The sequence below is a fragment of the Balaenoptera physalus genome (genome assembly GCF_965194825.1).
Source record: "Balaenoptera physalus genome assembly, chromosome: 4".
Lineage (NCBI taxonomy): Eukaryota > Metazoa > Chordata > Mammalia > Artiodactyla > Balaenopteridae > Balaenoptera > Balaenoptera physalus.
Genome location: NC_138891.1, coordinates 91,252,609 through 91,271,809, shown reverse-complemented (window position 1 = coordinate 91,271,809; position 19,201 = coordinate 91,252,609). Strand labels below are relative to the sequence as shown.

General features: G+C 40.4%; 1 protein-coding gene across 7 annotated transcripts in view; it reads right to left on the bottom strand.

The window, feature by feature from the left end:
• The window catches only part of CD47 (CD47 molecule), a 53,042-nt gene extending 34,245 nt beyond the window's left edge, over nucleotides 1-18,797 (bottom strand). For 2 of the 7 annotated variants that reach the window (XM_082460558.1, XM_082460559.1), the window contains exons 1-2: nucleotides 18,051-18,262; nucleotides 5,314-5,661 (exon numbers count right to left, since the gene is read on the bottom strand). In XM_082460558.1, the coding sequence (XP_082316684.1) occupies nucleotides 5,314-5,661; nucleotides 18,051-18,096 (394 nt within the window). In that variant the 5' untranslated portion in view covers nucleotides 18,097-18,262. Of the gene's footprint in view, nucleotides 1-5,313; nucleotides 5,662-18,050; nucleotides 18,267-18,676 lie in introns of those variants that run through there. The other 5 variants (XM_082460562.1, XM_082460563.1, XM_082460557.1 and 2 more) reach the window with 5 other exon arrangements.
• Between the last annotated feature and the right edge of the window lie 404 nt (nucleotides 18,798-19,201).

The following is a 19,201-nucleotide window of genomic DNA, read 5'->3' as shown; positions in this document are numbered from 1 at the left end:
TGTGTGTGTGTGTGTGTGTGTGGCAGGGGTGGGGTGGCCCACGAGCGTCTCAATTTAAAATCACTGCTGCATCTCCCTGCTGTAATTTGTCTTCTCTCACTGACATGAACATGTTACCGCTCTCTAATTTGTTAAGGTGGGAAAAGTCTGAGGATCACTGAATTGGATCTTCGAATATCAAATGAGATGCTAGGGAAAAACCCAGTGTTTTATATAAAACTATGTATATGCCCATTAAGCTACTGATTTGTTAAGAGTAATTAGTACTGTCAGACGACTAACTCTTTGTTTCCCAAGGGGAGAGGGAGACAAGATACTTCTCTAAGGTCCCTTTCAGTTCTGAGTTTCTATGGCACTAAGAAAATAAATTAAGCTTAAAATGGACTAAGAACAATATTAGATATTTTTCCACCCCAGGATTAAGAAAGATGATCCAAAGTCATTCAAACTCTTATTCTACCCAAGCTACGTCTGACAACTATGCCCATTATTCTCCAATTCCTGGTCAGGTAGAGCGGCTCGCAGGAAAATAAACTTACTAGTGGAAAGGCAACGAAATGATACTAAGAGGATGTGGTCTATGGATAAGTGCTTAAATTCTGCTTCCAAGTTTAAACATTATAAAAACCCAAGACCTCATTTCTCTTATCATTGTGTACAAAATGGGATGACCTGAAAGAGCCAAGAAATCACTCTAATCAATTAAGTGTGCCTCTCCTTCAAATATACACAAGGTACACCTCCATGCACAGAGAACACGTTTCCACAGAGAAGGATCACAATAAAATTTCTGACACTAAAATTCAAGCCAAATTTTTACTTGATGCTTCAGGACTGTGATGGTTTTTTTTTTTTTAAATTTTTTTTTTATGTATTGACTTGGCTAGGATATAGTCCCCAGTTATTTAATCAAAGCCAGAATTCTAAGGTAGCCCCCAAACACCCTGCCCCCTGCAAGCAGTCTTTTTAAATTCCCTCCCCTGGAGGGAGGGATGGGACTGTGAATATGATGGATTTCATTCCTATGATTATATTATTTCATATGGCAAAGAGATTTTGCTAAATATAATTAAGGCCCCCAATCAGTTGACTTTGAAAGAGTGATTATTCTTGAGGGAGAGGGGGCAGACCAAATAAGAACTTAAAAGGGTTTGGGATTGTTCTAGCGAAAGAAATTCAACATGTGAGAGGGATTCAACAAGAGGAGGATTCTCCTTAGCTGGCTTTAAATATGGAAGAGGCTGTGTGGCAAGGAATGGGAGCAACCTCTAGGAGCTAAGAGAAGCCCCCAACAGACATCCAGCAGAGAAACAGGGACCTCAGTCCTACAATCACAAGGAATTGAATTCTGCCAAAACCATGTGTGCTTGGAACAAGACCCTGAGCTCCTGATGAGAACACAGCCTGCTAACACCTTGATTTTAGCCTCGTAAGATTGGAGAACCCAGTCATACCATGACCAGAACTGTGATCTACAAAGTGGTGAGCTAATAAATGGGTGCTGTTTAAAGCTGCTGCATTTGTGGCTGTTTGTACATGCACTTGAAAACTAACATGAGGATCTCAAAATGCCTTCATGTTAACATTATGAACATAACGTCTCATGATGATGATAATAGAAATGGCAACTTTGCTAAACTTGAACAGACCTTTTAAAATAAAACCCTAATAGCTTACTCAGAAAAAAGTAAAATTTTAAGCCTCCAAGTTTTTGTATCATTAATACTATAAATATAAATATTAATAACACATTTTATAACTATTATTATTTACATTTAGTAATCTGGTTGTTTATAAGGTGTTTCCACAGAAACTGTATACAGTGGTGGTAAACATACTGGTTTTAAAGACAGACAGATCTAGGTTAAAATCCTGGCTATGACTCTGGTCTTGAACAACTACCCTAAATCTCTCATGCTTCCTCATCTGTTAAATGGTAAGACCTTTACCTATCTCCTAGAGTTCTTGAGTTTAGGACACAATATACATAAACTATCTGGCACATATACATAAACTATCTGTGCCCTAATAAATGTAAGATTATTTTACTGTTCTTTTGTACTATCACTTCCTTGAAAGCAGGGATTATGTCTTCATCATCAATGAATCCATAGTGCCTAGCACAGTGCCTGACACATAGTAGGTGCTCAGTAAATCTCTGTTAAGTAAGCAAGATATTTTGAACAAGACTGTGATGGAAATGGTATTCCCATCTTACAGATAAAAAACAGAGGGCCAGACAGGTTGAGTTTTTTATCCAAATTTTCTTAAACTAGAAAATGGTAATGTATAGAAAAAGCTTTCTGAATTCAAGTCCTGTGCTCCGTCCATGGTACTATACTATACGTAGGCACCAGAGGTATATAAAATCTCATAGAGAGGTATACATATCTCATAGGTAGTATTTCTAAAATACTGTGCTCCAAAAAAAGGGCACAAAGAATGGCCACCCTTAATGCACATTCTACTAAGTGGAATTCTCTATTACGCAATTTCTATTCCTCACTTATGCCTATATTTGTGAAAAAGTACCACATTGTAAAAATGGTTTCTATTGCCTAAATCCCCAAAGTTCACATGATGGGTAAGTCTCATTATCACAATACATTTGTATTCCACTATAAGAGTCCTGCTCCAATTAACTTTTTGTGCAAAGAGAAGGGTTTTTTTTTTTTTTCCCAGTAAAAAATGGGTACAAAATAATGACATGACAACAGTAGATGCTGGCAAGGATGTGAAGAAACTAGATCACTCATATGTTGCTGATGGGAATGTAAAATGGTACAACCACTCTGGAAAACAGTTTGGCAGTTTCCTTCACTTTATACAGCAGAAACTAACACACCATTGTAAAGCAATTATACTCCAATAAAGATGTTAAAACAAACAACTAAGCATACACTTGCATACAGCTGAGTAATCGTACTTCTGGGCATTTATTCAGAGGAATGAAGATTTTGTGCACCTAAAAACCTCTATATGGTAGTTCACAGCAACTCCATTTGTAACAGCCAAAAACTGGAAACACCCAAAATGTCCTACAATAGGTGAACAGTTAAACAAGCTGCGATATACCCATACCATGGGATACTACTCAGCCAAAAAAGAGAGAGAAAGAGAACAAACTATTGATACAGGTAACAACTTGGACAGATCTCAAGGGTACTGTGCTGAGTGTAAAAAGCCAATCTCAAAAGATTACATACTATATTATTCCATTTACATTACACTGTTGAAATGACCAAAGTATAGACATGGAGAACAAATTAGTGCTTGGCAGGTTAGCATGAGGGACAGCTTTGTGCAAATGAAATAGTTTTATATGCTGATTGTGGTGGTAGTTACATAAATATACATATCATAAAATGACAAAGAATACACATACATTGTACCATTGTCAACTTCCAAGTTTTGATATTTTAGTATCGTTATATAAGCGGTAACCAACCACTGGGGTAACTGAGTGAAGAGTACCCAGCACCCCCAGCACCCCTCTGTTCTATCTTTGCAACTTCCTGTGAATCTATAAGTATTTCAACAAATAAAAATGAATGCAAAGCCAAATGTCTGAGACCTCTGGTAGAATTTTCTACATTCTCTACAGTGAAACAGTACCTCCTCATTTGAATGGTCCCAGAGTAAACACAGTCCATATTTTTATAGGGTACTTTGAAAACAAAGAAAGATGAAACAATCACACACAAAATTATAAACTTTCTCTTCATCTCAGATGTTGGTATTCCTTTCTCATCCATCTTCATTCCATCTTCTGGCCTTTCAAGTCTCATATCTTGAGTTTACTGCCCAGTGACCTACACTACACTCAAAAATTACTGGTCCCTATGCCTTGTTTCTTCATTCCAATGAAGCTGTACATTCCTTCAGAAATTTCAACTAGATATTAGGTTATCCAATTCCAGATTAGACCCCTGATGAAAGGTATACTTTAAAATAAAGAAAAAAAGCTCTTCAGCCCAAATTAATACCAAATTAATAAAAGTTACAGTGTAAGAAAGATTTCTGAGCAGAAAAGCCTTCCAGATTCTGCTAGCCTACTCTAAGCCATCTCCTGCCCTCCCTCTCACAACACCCCAGGCCAGCTTCAGCAACCTGATACCTTCCTTCATAAAACAAACACCCCAAGAACACAATTTATATCTGCAAAGCACTTTGGTTCACAAAGCACTTGTACACAAGGGATCTCATTTGGTGCTCGTTAGACTGTAGAATACATAAAAGCAAGTATCTATTTTCATCCCTATTTTAGAGATGAGGTAACTTGACTTGGCAAAGTAACTTCTCCATACCATAAAGGTGAACAGTTACGTTGCAGAATAGGGGATATAACTCAGATCTGTTGATTCCTAATCCTAAGCAATGTCAAAATATTCTATCAACCTAAGCACCCCATTCCCAATGTGGTAAAAGACATTTAGTAACAGTAAATGCGAGAAGAACAGAGGCAAATAGTGGATCTAATTGAACTGATCTGATCCCACTGAAAGCAGAGGTTCTTAAAGTATGGTCTAATCCTGAGATCGGTAATATGTCTAGTGATTCTAAATAGAGCTTTCAAAATAGGAGGTTGAAATGTACTTCTATGTGGTTGAAGAACTCAGCTGGCACAGCAAAGAATAGAAAGAAAGGAGACTTTAAATTTACTTCAGGTAACTTTACTGTTTTATGCAACTCACCAACTCAAGACTGCGAAGAAAGGGCAGAATCATGGTGCTATAATTTAAATAATTATAAATAAATAAATTAAATTGGATCCCTAGCTCTCCCACATCTTGGCCAAGGGAAAAAATAACAAAGCAAGGCTAAGCACAGGAAACCTCAAGGAATCATCTATGATAACCTGATTTTAAATATTCTGATCCTCCTCCTAATCTGTTCTTTCCAGAGGAAGCATGGCTGGGACTTGTCAACCTTTGATCAAAGTGTAAGGTTAAAAAAAAGGCAAAATAATTGGAAAAGGCCTTGAAAATTAATCACATGAAAGAAAGTACTTTTGATGGCAGCAAACAGAAATGCAGAGTAGATGACCCCCTGCAATATAACACTCCTCAGACAAAAAGTTTGAGAACCACACAATGTACAAATTAACAAACAACAAAGGAGATTTACTGTGAAAAGCAGAAGAGCATATAAGATAAAACTCATGATCTTAAAGCTGCTAAACATTCCATCAACATTTATTATTAATAGTTCGCTTTTTGATTCAAACGAGTCGGTGGCCCCATTTTACCCCCCTTTCTAACAGGATCATGTTGCTTCAGGAGAAATAAAAGGGAAACTTTATAGAAGTCTTACCAACACGATATTTTAGTTCTACGATGGTTTCGCCTTCTCTGCTTAATTCTGTTACTTCACAAGTGTAGTTTCCTAAGACGGCATCACGTTTATCCATCGTCAAAGAGGCAATGCCATTTAGTAATTCTGATGGTGAGATTTTTGCACTAGTAAAGTTATTGCTGGGCTTGGACTTTTGCTGACCTCCATCAAAGATGAAAATGTCTTTTCCTTTAAATTTCCACTTGACATACAATTCAGCAATGCTCTTCGCCTCCATGTTATTAACAAAACATGGGATGACAACAGTTTGATTGCAAACGGTGTATTCTACAGATTTGGTTGTATTAAATATTAGCTGAGCTGAACCTGGAAAAGAGAAATAAAATTGTTTCATTTCATTACAGAATTCTATACTATGAGATTTTACATATGTTACAAATCCTTAAGATAAAGAGAAGTACTTCTATTGTTCACTTAAGCAAGCAAGCAGCTATAGAGAAGACGGGCAAGGTTAAAAAAAGAAACAAATTATTTTAATATTAACATGCACAGCTGATAGACAACACTGTACACCTCTTCCTTATTCATTCCCAGTAAAACAAAATATACATTCTCACACATCTTGGGAATAAATTCAGCAACTGTGTTAGAACATGCAGGTGTAGTATCTGGCTTTGGAAGCTTTGACGTAATCATTACTGTCTTCTGATATATGTAGAAAAATACTATCCTTACTATGAGAACATTTTAAACAGAAAATAAAACCAAATATTATATTCAGTCTTAACTTCTACACACTCCTCCAGATAGAACTTGCTAAACTGATATGAAGTTTATCTCTATCCCTATGTTGCATTTCCGAAAAAGGTGTCAGGCTCTACTGTACTTAAATATAAAAAGTAAATCACATGAATCACATCACATCTTTCCACTAGGATGGAAAGTCTTAGAATGCTAAGGAGAAAAAAACATTCTCTAAGGTTATTTTCCCATTGCAAAATACAGACAGCAACAGACATTTTGTATGCGAGTATTATAAAAGATTATACACAATTGAACGGTATTTTCCCACTCCCACATTTCATTGAAACTAAGGAACAACTTCCAAACGTATATCACAGGTATCTCTTCCTTCTAGAAATCATAAACCACCCAAAATAAAGCTAAGACGCAAGCTGAAACCAAGAGCAGATACTGCTAATAAGTAGCATATATTCCATCAACTCTTTTCAACAGGATAAACTACTGGTTGTTGCCTTATAAAAGAGGGATTGAGAAATGCATCATCTTTCATCTAAAATGTGTAAAAATGTGGAGAAATTGTAGTTGTCTTCCATATTCTTCAGCCATTTATCAACTCTTTCATCTAAGTAGTTCCTTGGTGTTTCTCTCAAAAAAAGCACTAACAAATATAAATAAAACCTCAAGTTTAATCATTCATCTTTAAGATTTTTTTCCTTCATCGGGGCATAGGATGTTATTACTCTAGGAACATAATTACTATTCAATAAATGCCCACTGAATTGAATGCTAGGATGCAGAGTGGAATATGAACTGAACAATGTTCAAGAAGCCTGAGAACAAATCCCATCTCTGTCATTTTTCAGTATGCGCCCTTAAGCAAGTCACTTAACTTCTCTATGCCTTGGTTTACTCTCTGTTAGTAAGAGGATCAAAAACGAACACCGGGCTGCTTCACAGAACTGTGGTCAGCATGACAGGAGAAAATATATTGGCAAGTACTCTCTAAACAATACTGTGCTATAAATATGTAGGGTGATACTATAAAAACTAAGCACTATACAGCATTTTAATGTAATGCTCCAGACCTTCTCTGACTGGCAGGTCTAAATTGTTACATTTCTGGGAATCTGCAGTCTGAATCAATCCTGTGGGCATCCATAGCTCACCTCTCCCTAGTTCTTTATATTTCTAGCCACCCAAATATCAGGAAGCCCCAGGCAAAACCTGGACTTCCGACTGCATTCTTCAAAACCTTGGAGTTGTAAATTATTTCCCCTGAGAAATAAGCATTAGGGGGAGACTATAGTGTACAAGGAGAGAAGAAAGTGGCTATGATGTTGGAATTAGAAAGGAAGGAAAGTGTCAGAAAATATGGTCAACGATTTTGAAATGGACAAAAAGATTACTGGGAGTCCTTTCAACGGAGTGCTGGGCATTGTCTGACAGATCCTTTTCGAATATCTGATTCTATAGGGCCTGTGCCTTTTGCTAAGACTGGGCTGCTTTTACAGTTTTGTAAGTTGTAGAAAACTGATGGTAATGCGAATGATTCATATCCATAGAGATACAAATAAGCTTTGTTCTGCCATTGATTTCCACCTGGTGGAAGAGAGGAATTTAAACAATTACATTTTAGGGACTTCCCTGGCGGTCCAGTGCTTAAGGCTCAGTGCTTCCACTGCAGGGGTCACGGGTTTGATCCCTGGTTGGGGAACTAAGATCCTGCATGCCTTGCAGCGTGGCCAAAAAAAAAAAAAAAAAAATTACATTTTATTGCGCTGAGGACACTGACCAATTTTGCATTTACTCACAAATTCATTTCACCATTCCTGATTTCCCATATGTACATGTGTCTATTCTTCCAATTCTCTTTTAAAACCAAGATGGTTGTACCATCTTGCTGGTTTGCTTATTAATGTGAAATAAAAACTCTGACACATGTTCATTTTATGTTTGTTTGAGTCAAGATTTTACCTTCTAAAAATTATCCTTTAATTAAAGAGATACAAGTGAAGAGCTAAGTTATCCCAGCGATCTTTTTTAGAAGTGGTAAGACCGCTTCTAAGTAAGAAGCAGTCAGCAAGCACTCCACGATTTCATAACTTATGTTTAGAAAATGAATCTTCTAAAGAATACAGGAGGCACTGATTATACTGTGTTATTTGTTGTAATATTAATGCAAACATTTTTATAGCTGAAGCAATTTAAGTAGAATAAACGCTGTCAATAAACTTCAAAGTGAAATTGACCTGGATAAACTATAATTTGAATACTCCTTGCACTAATAATTAATAAATAAAGATAGTCCAAAAATGTTGCTCCATCAGCTGTTAACTACAACTTCATCCTCTATAAACATCTGTTAAAAAGCTATTAAGTAGTAAAATTATCTGATTTGGTTTTTCTCTATTTTGCCTACTGCCTTCTGATGAAACAGCAAAGTGAAGAAATGATCTAAAATATACAGAGCAAATAAAGGATCATATAGATAATTATCATGAATAAGTAAGTTCTGAATAATCAAGAAATGCCTACAGCAGTCTAAATCAGAGAGAAATTGATAAGTATAACCATCAGCCATGCCAGTTACAGATAAATTAACAAATGAAATGAGAAAACTAACTTATATCAAATGCCAAAAATACTGGACCTTACAACCTCTGTGACTACAGACCACCAACTCAAACCATCTCATACCACAGTCCTCAAAACAGCTGCTATACACTTGCAGAAAAGGCTTAATACATGATACTCACAGTACACAGGCCTAGGTCAGAAATGCTAACATGCAACAAATGTTTATTGAGAATTACCTGATCTGAAACACTGTGACAGGATGTGGGGATACAATAACGGGAAAAAATGTAGGAATTATCTTTAAGAAGCTTAGAATTCTCACTTGGGGGACTGATACATACTTTTTATAACCCAAGGTCATAAGGGCTGTCCTACCTGTATGAAGTGCTATGGATGGGCAGGAAAGTAATCAGTCTTACGGATTTCAAAGAAAATGTTTGTTGGGTCTTCCCTGGTGGCACAGTGGTTAACAATCTGCCTGCCAATGCAGGGGACACGGCTTCGAGCCCTGGTCGGGGAGGATCCCACATGCCGTGGAGCAACTAAGCCCGTGAGCCACAACTACTGAGCCTGCGCTCTAGGGCCCTTGAGTCACAACTACTGAGCCCGCATGCCACAACTACTGAAGCCCACGTGCCTAGAACCCGTGCTCCGCAACAAGAGAAGCCACCACAATGAGAAGCCTGCGCACTGCAACAAAAAGTAGCCCCCGCTCACCGCAACTAGAGAAAGCCCGCGCACAGCAACGAAGACCCAACGCAGCCAAAAATAAAATAAAATAAATAAATTTATTTAAAAAAAAAAGAAAACGTTTGTTGCTACTAAGAGAACAACAGAAGATTGCCATGGACCCTGACCATTTAGGCCTTCAATCTTTTATCGTTTCACATGTTCCACATAAAAGTTCTCTCCACTGTAACAACTCTGAAATCACTCTCCTTTTGCAAGAGCTTATCTTATACTCTCCGAAGGAGCCCTCTCTTCCTATTTCAAGTTGAGTCCTCCAGATAAGAAACCAGAAGCTTCCAATACTTCCACCTATAAATTTTCTTGCTACCCCAACTATCCACACCTCTCTTCCCCTCACTTCCTCCTCTTCAGAAATGAACCCTGTCACCTGAGAGCTAGTTTACATTTCTGCCCCGCACTCATCAATCTCCTCGAGGACTTTCCCTCCTTGACTATCATCCTCCGACATCCCTCAAGTTCATTTACAATAGGTTTAAAAAAACTTTTTTAAATGCTTGAATATTAGCCAACTGAAAAAAAAAATCCCTTGTACTTGTCTCTGTTTCCTAACATCCTAGAAAGATAATCTACATGCATTTCTTCACCTCTTACTCACTTTTTAAATCTCTGCCACCTGGCCTGCACCTTGCCTTTTTTCACTACAACAGCTCTTGCCAAGGTCACCAATCATCCCCTGTGAAAACGGAATGCACATGGTTCACTCTTTATCTTGACTTCTCTACAGTTCTTGAGCCAGTGGGCAGCTAGCTCCTTTCTTGCTCTTGTCTCTTGGCTTCTATGTCTCTGGATTTCCTCCTAGAGCCTTCTCCATCTCGTTGCAGCATTTTTTCTTTATTGAAATCTATTCTTTGACTCACAATAAATATTAGGTTCCTAAGGACTTCCTATCCAACACTGCCTCCCCATCCCTCCCCGTCCCAGTATTCTCCCTTACTCCAGGTTTTAACTACCCACACATTTTATTTAACTAGGCCTCACCTTTCTCCTTAACTGCAGACCTTGGAAAGCCAACTGGCTGCTATGTGTTTCCACTTGGATGCACTACAGTTACTTCAGAGTCAACATGTCCAAAAATCTACTTACCCTCTGCCTACCTTCATTCCAAATCCTCACTTCCCTAAAGTATTTTCTATTATCTACCAGTCAACCAGACCTGGACCTACGAATCACGCTGGATTCTGCCCTCTCCTAAGCCATGGAGAGTTCTTGTTAGGCTCAGCCTATTTAACAGTTCCTAAATCCAATGTCTGTTGTATGAATTAATTAGACATTCATCATTTCTGCCTTGAACTATTGCCATACCCTCTTAACTAGCTCCCTGCCTTCAGCCTCAATGTTTCCCCATCCCAGCCATGTATTTTCCACAGTTCCCAAAATAACTGTTCCAAATGCAAATATACACTCTTTTGCCTAATATACTTTAACAGCACCCGCCGCCCCCTGACTTTCAGGCTAAATTCTAAGGGTATTAGCATGGAATACAAACTAGGTCCTTCAAGATCCTGTCCAGCTCCACTTCCTGTACTCCTTCATTTCCAGACTAAGCTCCAATCATAATGACCTTCTTGCAATTCCATGGATATGCAAATGAACTCTCTTCTCCATGCCTTTCCCCCCACACACAAGCTGTTCCCCAGCCTAAGGAGACCTGTACCTTTCACTGGGTGTTCAGGTAAGAGCACAAACTTTGGAATCAGACCCTTGGATGGAGATTTAGCACTTCCTAAGTGTATAACCTTAGGCAAGTTACTTAATTTCTGTATCTCAGTTTCCTCATCTATAAAATGTGCATGGTGATAGTGTACACCTCATAGAGATTTTGTTAAGATTTAATCAGATAAAGAACATGGAGTTCTTCTTTCAGTGCCTTTCACATACACAGCAAATGTTCAATAAATGGCAGCTATAGTTCACTAACTTTGGCTCTTCCTGAAAGCGCAGTTGAGACGTTCAATCCTGTCCCCTTCGTTGCTACTACTCAACTGTATTCATCCCTCCTTATTGCTCCCACTGCCCCCTCTTCAAGTGCTGTCACTGCATTTACTATCAAATCTTGTAACTACTGTTTTACTTTACTGATCTCTCCTTTAGGATCAAAAGATAGTAATGCAAGGACAATGTCTTCATTTGGTATCCTATGGATGTAACCCAGGGTCCAGCAAGTAGGACTCAATACATTTCTTCTGAATGTAAAAATTTAAAGTATGAATCCCAAGAAAGGAAAATCTAAACATTGTATCAGGGAAGAGTCACTCTTCTTCCATATTTCAAAAGAATCCTCCACTGTTTCTTACTTCTATAGACCTGATTACAGTATCGTGAAGCTACATATTTTAATGAAAAATCTAAATCAAGTCAGTTGCAGATTGGATGGAACAGTTCCTTTAAAATTACTTGTCGTGTCTAAGAATGCTCTTCCTACCAGGTGGTGTTTAAACTGGGTCTGGAAGGATAAGTAGGAATGTCATAGAAAAGGAAGAGCTTTCTAGGCAGAGTACATAATGAGTACAGAGGAATGAAGAAAGAGAATAAACGAAGGCTGATGATTATTCAGGTGAGCTCTAGGAAAGGGGGCTGGAAAAGATGGTTAAGAAGTATTGTAAAGGCTTCTTTGAATGTCATTCTGAGGAGTTTGGAGTTGAAAACATAAGCAGTAGCAAACCACTCAGACTTACTTACATTTAAAAAAATAATACAGCAGTATGAAGGGTGAATTGCGGGCAGGAAAGGAGATGGGAAAGGAGATACATTAAGAGATCACTGCAGTAATCCAGGCAAATGACAACTGAAGAGAAGGCCAAAAATTACAGTAAAAAAACAAAAAAGTAAAATCGACGTAAGTCAGATGTGGGAGGTAAAGGAGAAGAAGAAAGAAGAACTGTAAAGTTGTTAACTAAAAAACAAACAACCCAATCCAAAAATGGGCAGAAGACCTAGATAGACATTTCTCCAAAGAAGATATACAGATTGCCAACAAACACATGAATGGATGCTCAACATCACTAATCATTACAGAAATGCAAATCAAAACTACAATGAGGTATCACCTCACACCAGTCAGAATGGCCATCATCAAAAAATCTACAAACAATAAATGCTGGAGAGGGTGTGGAGAAAAGGGAACCCTCTTGCACTGTTGGTGGGAATGTAAATTGATACAGCCACTATGGAGAACAGTGTGGAGGTTCCTTAAAAAACTAAAAAAACTACCATATGACCCAGCAATCCCACTACTGGGCATATACCCTGAGAAAACCATAATTCAAAAAGAGTCATGTACCAAAATGTGCATTGCATCTGTATTTACAATAGCCAGGACATGGAAGCAACCTAAGTGTCCACTGACAGATGAATGGATAAAGAAGATGTGGCACATATATACAATGGAATATTACTCAGCCATAAAAAGAAACGAAATGGAGTTATTTGTAGTGAGGTGGATGGACCTAGAGTCTGTCATACAGAGTGAAGTAAGTCAGAAAGGGAAAAAAAAATACTGTATGCTAACACATATATAGGGACTCTAAAAAAAAAAAAAAATGGTTCTGAAGAACCTAGGGGCAGGACAGGAATAAAGACGCAGACGTAGAGAATGGACTTGAGGACACGGGGAGGGGGAAGGGTAAGCTGAGACGAAGTGAGAGAGTGGCATGGACATATATATATACACTACCAAACGTAAAATAGCTAGCTAGTGGGAAGCAGCCACATAGCACAGGGAGATCAGCTCGGTGCTTTGTGACCACCTAGAGGGGTGGGATAGGGAGGGTGGGAGGGAGACGCAAGAGGGAGGGGATATGCGGATATATGTATATGTATAGTTGATTCACTTTGTTATACAGTGGAAACTAACACATCACTGTAAAGCAATTATACTCCAATATAGTTGTTAAAAAAATTAAAAAATAAAATAAAATAAAAGTAAAGTTGTTAGCTAAAATAGCAATAGTATGCATAACTAGTTAGACTGTGGATTAACTATAGAGAAAAGAGATTTAAGAGATATAGGGGTGAATATTCTTTCAATATTTAATAAGCTGAGTATTAAAAGTACCTGTGGTGCAATGAAATGGAGATGTCCAGTAGATCCCAGGACATATCAATCTGGATTTAAGAAGAAAAGTCTGAGCTACAAAGACTTGGGAATTACCAAGAATATAGGCGGTAATTGAAACTGTGAGCATAAACAAGATCACCCAGAGAGTCCTTGCAAAGCAAACAGAGCAGGTACCAGAGAATAAAGTGTTGGGGAATACCAATATTTATGGAGCAAACAGCTAAAGAGGAACAAACCAAGGATGTGAGAAAAAGAAGTGATAGAAGTAGGTGAGGCAGCAAAGAATGCCACTGCGGACACCAAGGAAGGGTCTTAATATGGACAAAACAGATGTCAAGCACGATGCGTAAAAACAGCCTCTAGAGATTTAAAATTTCACCATTAGCTTCTTTACCTGCAGCAATGTCAGCAGACAAGGGACTCGGCAGTATAAGAAAGCAGAGAAAGAAGGCAGTGATGGAAAGAGCGTGGAGGCCGGGACAAGGCCAAGGTTTTTTTGGTTGTTCTTCTTGTTTGTTTTTAATATGGGGTGAAACTTGAGCATGTCTGCTAGCTAAGATGAAGGAATCAATGAAGAAGGAAAGATCTAAGGTACAAGGCTTAAGGATTAAGGTGATTAGGCAGGTCTCCAAGATGGTGGAAGTGAAAGAGCTGTAGACAGGGGATCCTTTCCTTGGAAAGTGAATAGGAACACTTCTGACACTGGGTGAAGGAGGAGAATGAGATGAACATTGGCTAAGATATTATAAACAAGTTTAGTAATGGTGGGCGGGAAGTTGAGAGAGTCCACACCACACATCACTATTTTTGGCAGTAGAGCAGGAAGTTAATTATTTGCTTGGAATGGATGTTCAGGATTGGGGTAAGAAGCCCCAGCAGTCACTAAGGTGAATGAGGCAAAGCTCGTTGAGTAAAGACACCTGCGAGAAATGAATCCTACTAATATTTGCCATCAGGCTTGGTCTCTGGTATGAAGAACTGGAGTTTCAAACTGAACTGGGTTAGAATTAGGGTCCCAAGGAGGATTTAGTCAGATCTCTCCTCAACAGAAACTAAAGTCTGGGGTAAAATGGAGATGTCCACACCTGTTTAGTTCTGACTCAAACTAATCTCCCACTGGGTTTTAAAGTGGCCTCATGAGAACAGAAATGGTCAACCTAGAATTATAAGGCCCGGGGCAGTTTAAAGTCAGTAACATCCAGAATTACAGCCTTATCAAGCACTTAAAATATATTAAGTACTACTGCGGTATAAAAACAAAAAATCCCTTCTCTTCATAAACTACACTTTAAGTTATTAAGAGGCATACAGTCCGAAATTTGTCTGTATGTCCAAGAGGGCCTTGCAAAATGCTTAGAGCATAACATGGGCTCATACTTGCTTGAAACAGGAAAAGCAATTTTGATAGATCCTGCACTTGCCAAATCCCTTGCCCTGCTTTTTAACCTATAAGTGTGACATGTTTTCAAATATGCACTTATTCTCCTAATCTAAATCTTAAACCCTGGGATTGACCAGATTCTGAGTCTTATACAACTGCTCCATGGAGACGGAATAAAATATTCAGAGCAGGGTGTAACTTCTAATTTCTGTTGCAACTCCATGTAACCACAAAGAGGGAAAATTCAGGTTCTATTGTCTTAGTCTAGGTGTATCAGAATCAAATTTCCTGGGTGCTCTACATTTTTTTTACTTTATTACTACAATGAGTTTAGCAAAATTGATGCTACACTATCATTCTTGTTCTTTTATCATAGAAGAAATATCAGCACTAGTACACAAAGTGAAAGTTGCTTTATCACAACCCAAGAGTGCATTATATTAGGCTGAGGCACAAGATATAAAAATATAGAAATTTTTCTCTTGTATAAGAAGGTATGACAGCAAAAACCTAAAAGATGGGTAAACTGGTTATATGAAAATTACGTCACAAAAAGAACATAAATGTATTAAAAAACAATGCCTAGAGTAGCTAGAGTTGAATTAACATCAAGGAATGCAAACTTAGTTTTAATAATGCATTTTGGATTTAGAATGTTTATCAATTTTGGGAAAACCACCTATTTTTCATCTTTAGAACCTGGCCTTTCAAATCTCCATTAACAATTCAGTGGCAAAGATAAAACTTCCGCCGAAATACAGATGACAGCATGAGCAAATGTCCTAATGGTAGGCATTTAGTGTAATGCTTTAGCATACTGCCTCTAGACTGCTGGGCAGCCCCGTAAATAACTACTTTTAAATAGGCATTTACTTCCTTAAAATGGCAAATTGTAGTTAAAAGTAATATATTCTTTAGGAGAAAAGAAAACATTTTTGTATGAGCAAGCCAAATGACTAATAGACTTACACAATAAAAATGTTTTTTAAACCATGTGTACCTTTGATTTTAAAAACTCACTTTGAACAAAGAAAAATCATTCAACCACTGATAAGACAGTTCATATCTCTGTCCTTATTTGAGTAGCGTTTTATTTACCAGTTAGTGAATACCACTGAAACTGCTGATGTGCTTTTAAACAATGTATAATTGGACATATGGGGGAGGGGGGAGGAAAGGAGAATAGTAACTCATTCTACATCTTGTAAACCAATAAAGGATGTTGTATTTTGCCTGTAATTAGAAGGAATGGGCATTTTAGACAACTTCCTTTACTACAAAGATCAATGGAAAGAAACTGTAGTGGTTACCAGGAAGGAGCCTTTGATTAACAATCATTTATAAATGAAACTGAAAGCAAATCAAACCTGAGTACAAATAAACATACAAATCCATGACTTCCTTGCTCATTATAGAATCTAAATTCAGTCTCCCAAATACTTTGGTTTATAACTACTTGTGTTCTGAGACTGTTAACATCTCTTCATACATGCTCTTTTAAAACTACATATTAAACACACATGCACAAAAATCCATTATATCTATGACAGACACTATCCCTTCCTGTTTTACATGCAACACTTAAATGCATAATGCCTCTGGTTCTTTTCAGGTTATTATTAACTAAGTACAATGAAATACCATAAATTCTGAATTCCAAGACTCTGTAGGGACTTGAACACACTACTGTTGTACGTAAATGAGTGCTAATTATATGTGATCATACCTATTACTAAAAGAGGCCTAACCATTTCTACCCCCAAAAGTACCATTCTAGCGCGTCTTTCTAATCTACTTGAAAATAGGACCCCGTTTTTACAACAGTACATGATTTACACTTTTTACGCTTCAAACTAGCTTTGAGACCAACGGTCTGAATTAGTAATATTTTATTACAAATTCATAATCGGGTTCAATATAAGGCTTTCTGATCATACAACAGGTTTCTGAAAGCAGTATTATTTGAGCTATAATGATAGTAATGGGCAATAAGCCGTTAAGGATGACAGAAAACACTACCTTACCTAATATCAACCCTTCAGATAACGGAGATTGATTATTAGCAGCTCCAACATCCCAGGCGGCTTCAGAGTGAGGAAAGAGCTAAGCCGGGACTTAAGGGCATTTTGGAAATAGCTTGAAGTCGCAAGCCTTTATGAATGGCACAGTGAGCCTAATAACAAGTTTAAAATCTAATTAACTTAGCATTCTAGAATAAAATGTAACAACTGCTTGTTACTGTTACTCCAACTCAATTCTGAATTTTACAAAAAGTTCACAAGAGGCTCTATAGACGTGAAGTGTGACAGGCACTGTAGAGCCACGAAAATTCCCATTCCTTCCTCAGTTGTTATAGACGAAGCACACGCTTTAAAAAAGCGAAATGGATTCCAAAAGCTTGGGGGGCCAAAACGCCTTTGGCGTCGAAAGACACCAAATCCCACTCTGCCGCAAATATGCTTTGACTAGAGGTTACTGTCTTCATACTTCAAGCGAAATCTGGATTACTTTTAAAACGGTTCCCCTAAAAAAAGTAGGAAAACTTGAACGTGCAATTCGGACTGTATTAAAGTGGATGATGGGGCGTGGGAGTAGCGAGAAAGAGTTTCCATCCAGGAAGCTTATATCTAGGGTATTAAAAAAAAAAAAAAAAAAGGAGCCAGAAGAATCTTCTGATTAAACGCTGGGTTGGAAATGAAACTTAACTGTGTCCTTTACGTCCCCTTAACTCCTATGTTCAGGTGGGAGGGCAAACAGGAGAAACCCCTTCTTTCAGACTTCGCCAAAATGCGCACTTGCATCGCATGAGGCTCGGGCCCTCCCACTCTCCCTCCTTCAACCCCAAATGCGTTTAAAGCACTGAGGAGACAGAGGGTGCGAAAGAGGGGGGACCCTAACAGCTGCCAACCCCTCGCCTCTGATCGCGCCCTTTCTCTCTACAGCTAATTTTTGCGCGAGGTGCACGGTTTGGAGTCTTCCTCAGTGTGTGCATCTGGAGGTGGAAAACGGGAAGATGAGCCCCGCTCTCACCCAGGGGAAGAGGAAGAGGAGGGAAAGGAAGCAAAGAAGTGGGCGCAGATTACCCGCGGGGCCCTCCTACGTCCGCACCCCGCTCGTGCAGGGCCCGCGTGCCCCGCGCCCTGGCCACCCTCTCCAGGCAGCCGCCGGGCCAGAGGGGGCGCAGCCCACACACCCGCGGGGGCGGCGAGACACTAGCCGCAGAGTCAAGAGCGAGTGACCACTCACCGCAGCGCGCCGAGCCCAGCAGCAGCAACACCACCAGGGGCCACATCTCCGCCCCCGACGCGGGGTCGCCGCCGCCGCAGGTGTCTGGAGCAGGCGCCGCCGCCGTTACAGGGAGGACCGACCGCCGCCTCCCGTCACAGTCAGGACCGGGTGCCCAGGCGGCTTGGCCGCGCGCAGGCGCGCTCCCGCCGCCCCACACCCGCTCCCCCTCCCGCGCGGGCCGCGCACGCGCGCTCGGCCTCGCCCCCTCCCCGCCGCGAGTGCTGTTGACGCGGCGCCTTCCCGACTCGCGGCTTCGAGTTCCCACTCCCGCCAGCTCCCGGGCGGTGGCGCGCGCCGGGCTTCCCGGTCACGCCCTGCCGCCCCAGTCCCCAGCACCCCCGTCAGTGTCCCCGCCCCGCACTGGAGGCTGAGCGCGTATTCCCACGCTCGCCGGGGCCTCATTGCCCCTGTCCCTGTCTGCTGTTCCCTTTTTGCCTCCCGCACCGCCGTGGGCCCCACTGTCCTCCCTCCACTCGTCCTCTCCTGCTTTCACTCCCATCCTCACGCTTCAGGAACTACCGCCCCCAGGCGCTGCTCAGCCGGACCGCGGAGCCCCGGCCCCTCTCGAGCCCATGAGCACTCGCCTCTCCCGGGGTCCGACGTCCTCCTGCGCGCTTGGACCTTGACGCCTCCACGCCTCTCACTTCTGCCCGTTTCCCCCGAAGCTCCGCCGCCTGCCGCAGGAGCTCACACCGCGTGGGGGCGTCCCTACGCTTCCCCCCGCGGGCAGCGAGCCGGGGGCACCGCGCCGAGGGCAGGCAGGTGGCGGGCGCCTGTCCGCAGGGAAGTTCCGCTCGCCCGTCGTGGGCTCCGGCGCCCTCCTCGGTTCACCTGCCCCCATCTGCTTTTGTTTTCTTAGCGGCTCTCGGTTCTCAGCTTTTTCTCGCCTTGTTCTATAGTGTTTTCAACCTTTGAACGGGATTACTCAAACAAGTTCCACTCGCGGTGGTAAACACTTTGAGATGTGGTTAATTCTGGAACCCTAGGGGCGATCAGGCATGGTCGCAAACGTTAGCAGAAGTAACCAAGATGTCCCTTCCTGCAGAGTCACTGGGCCTGGTTAGTGATCTCGCCCTGTGCACTCCTCTGCGCAGTTTGGGTTTAGCTTG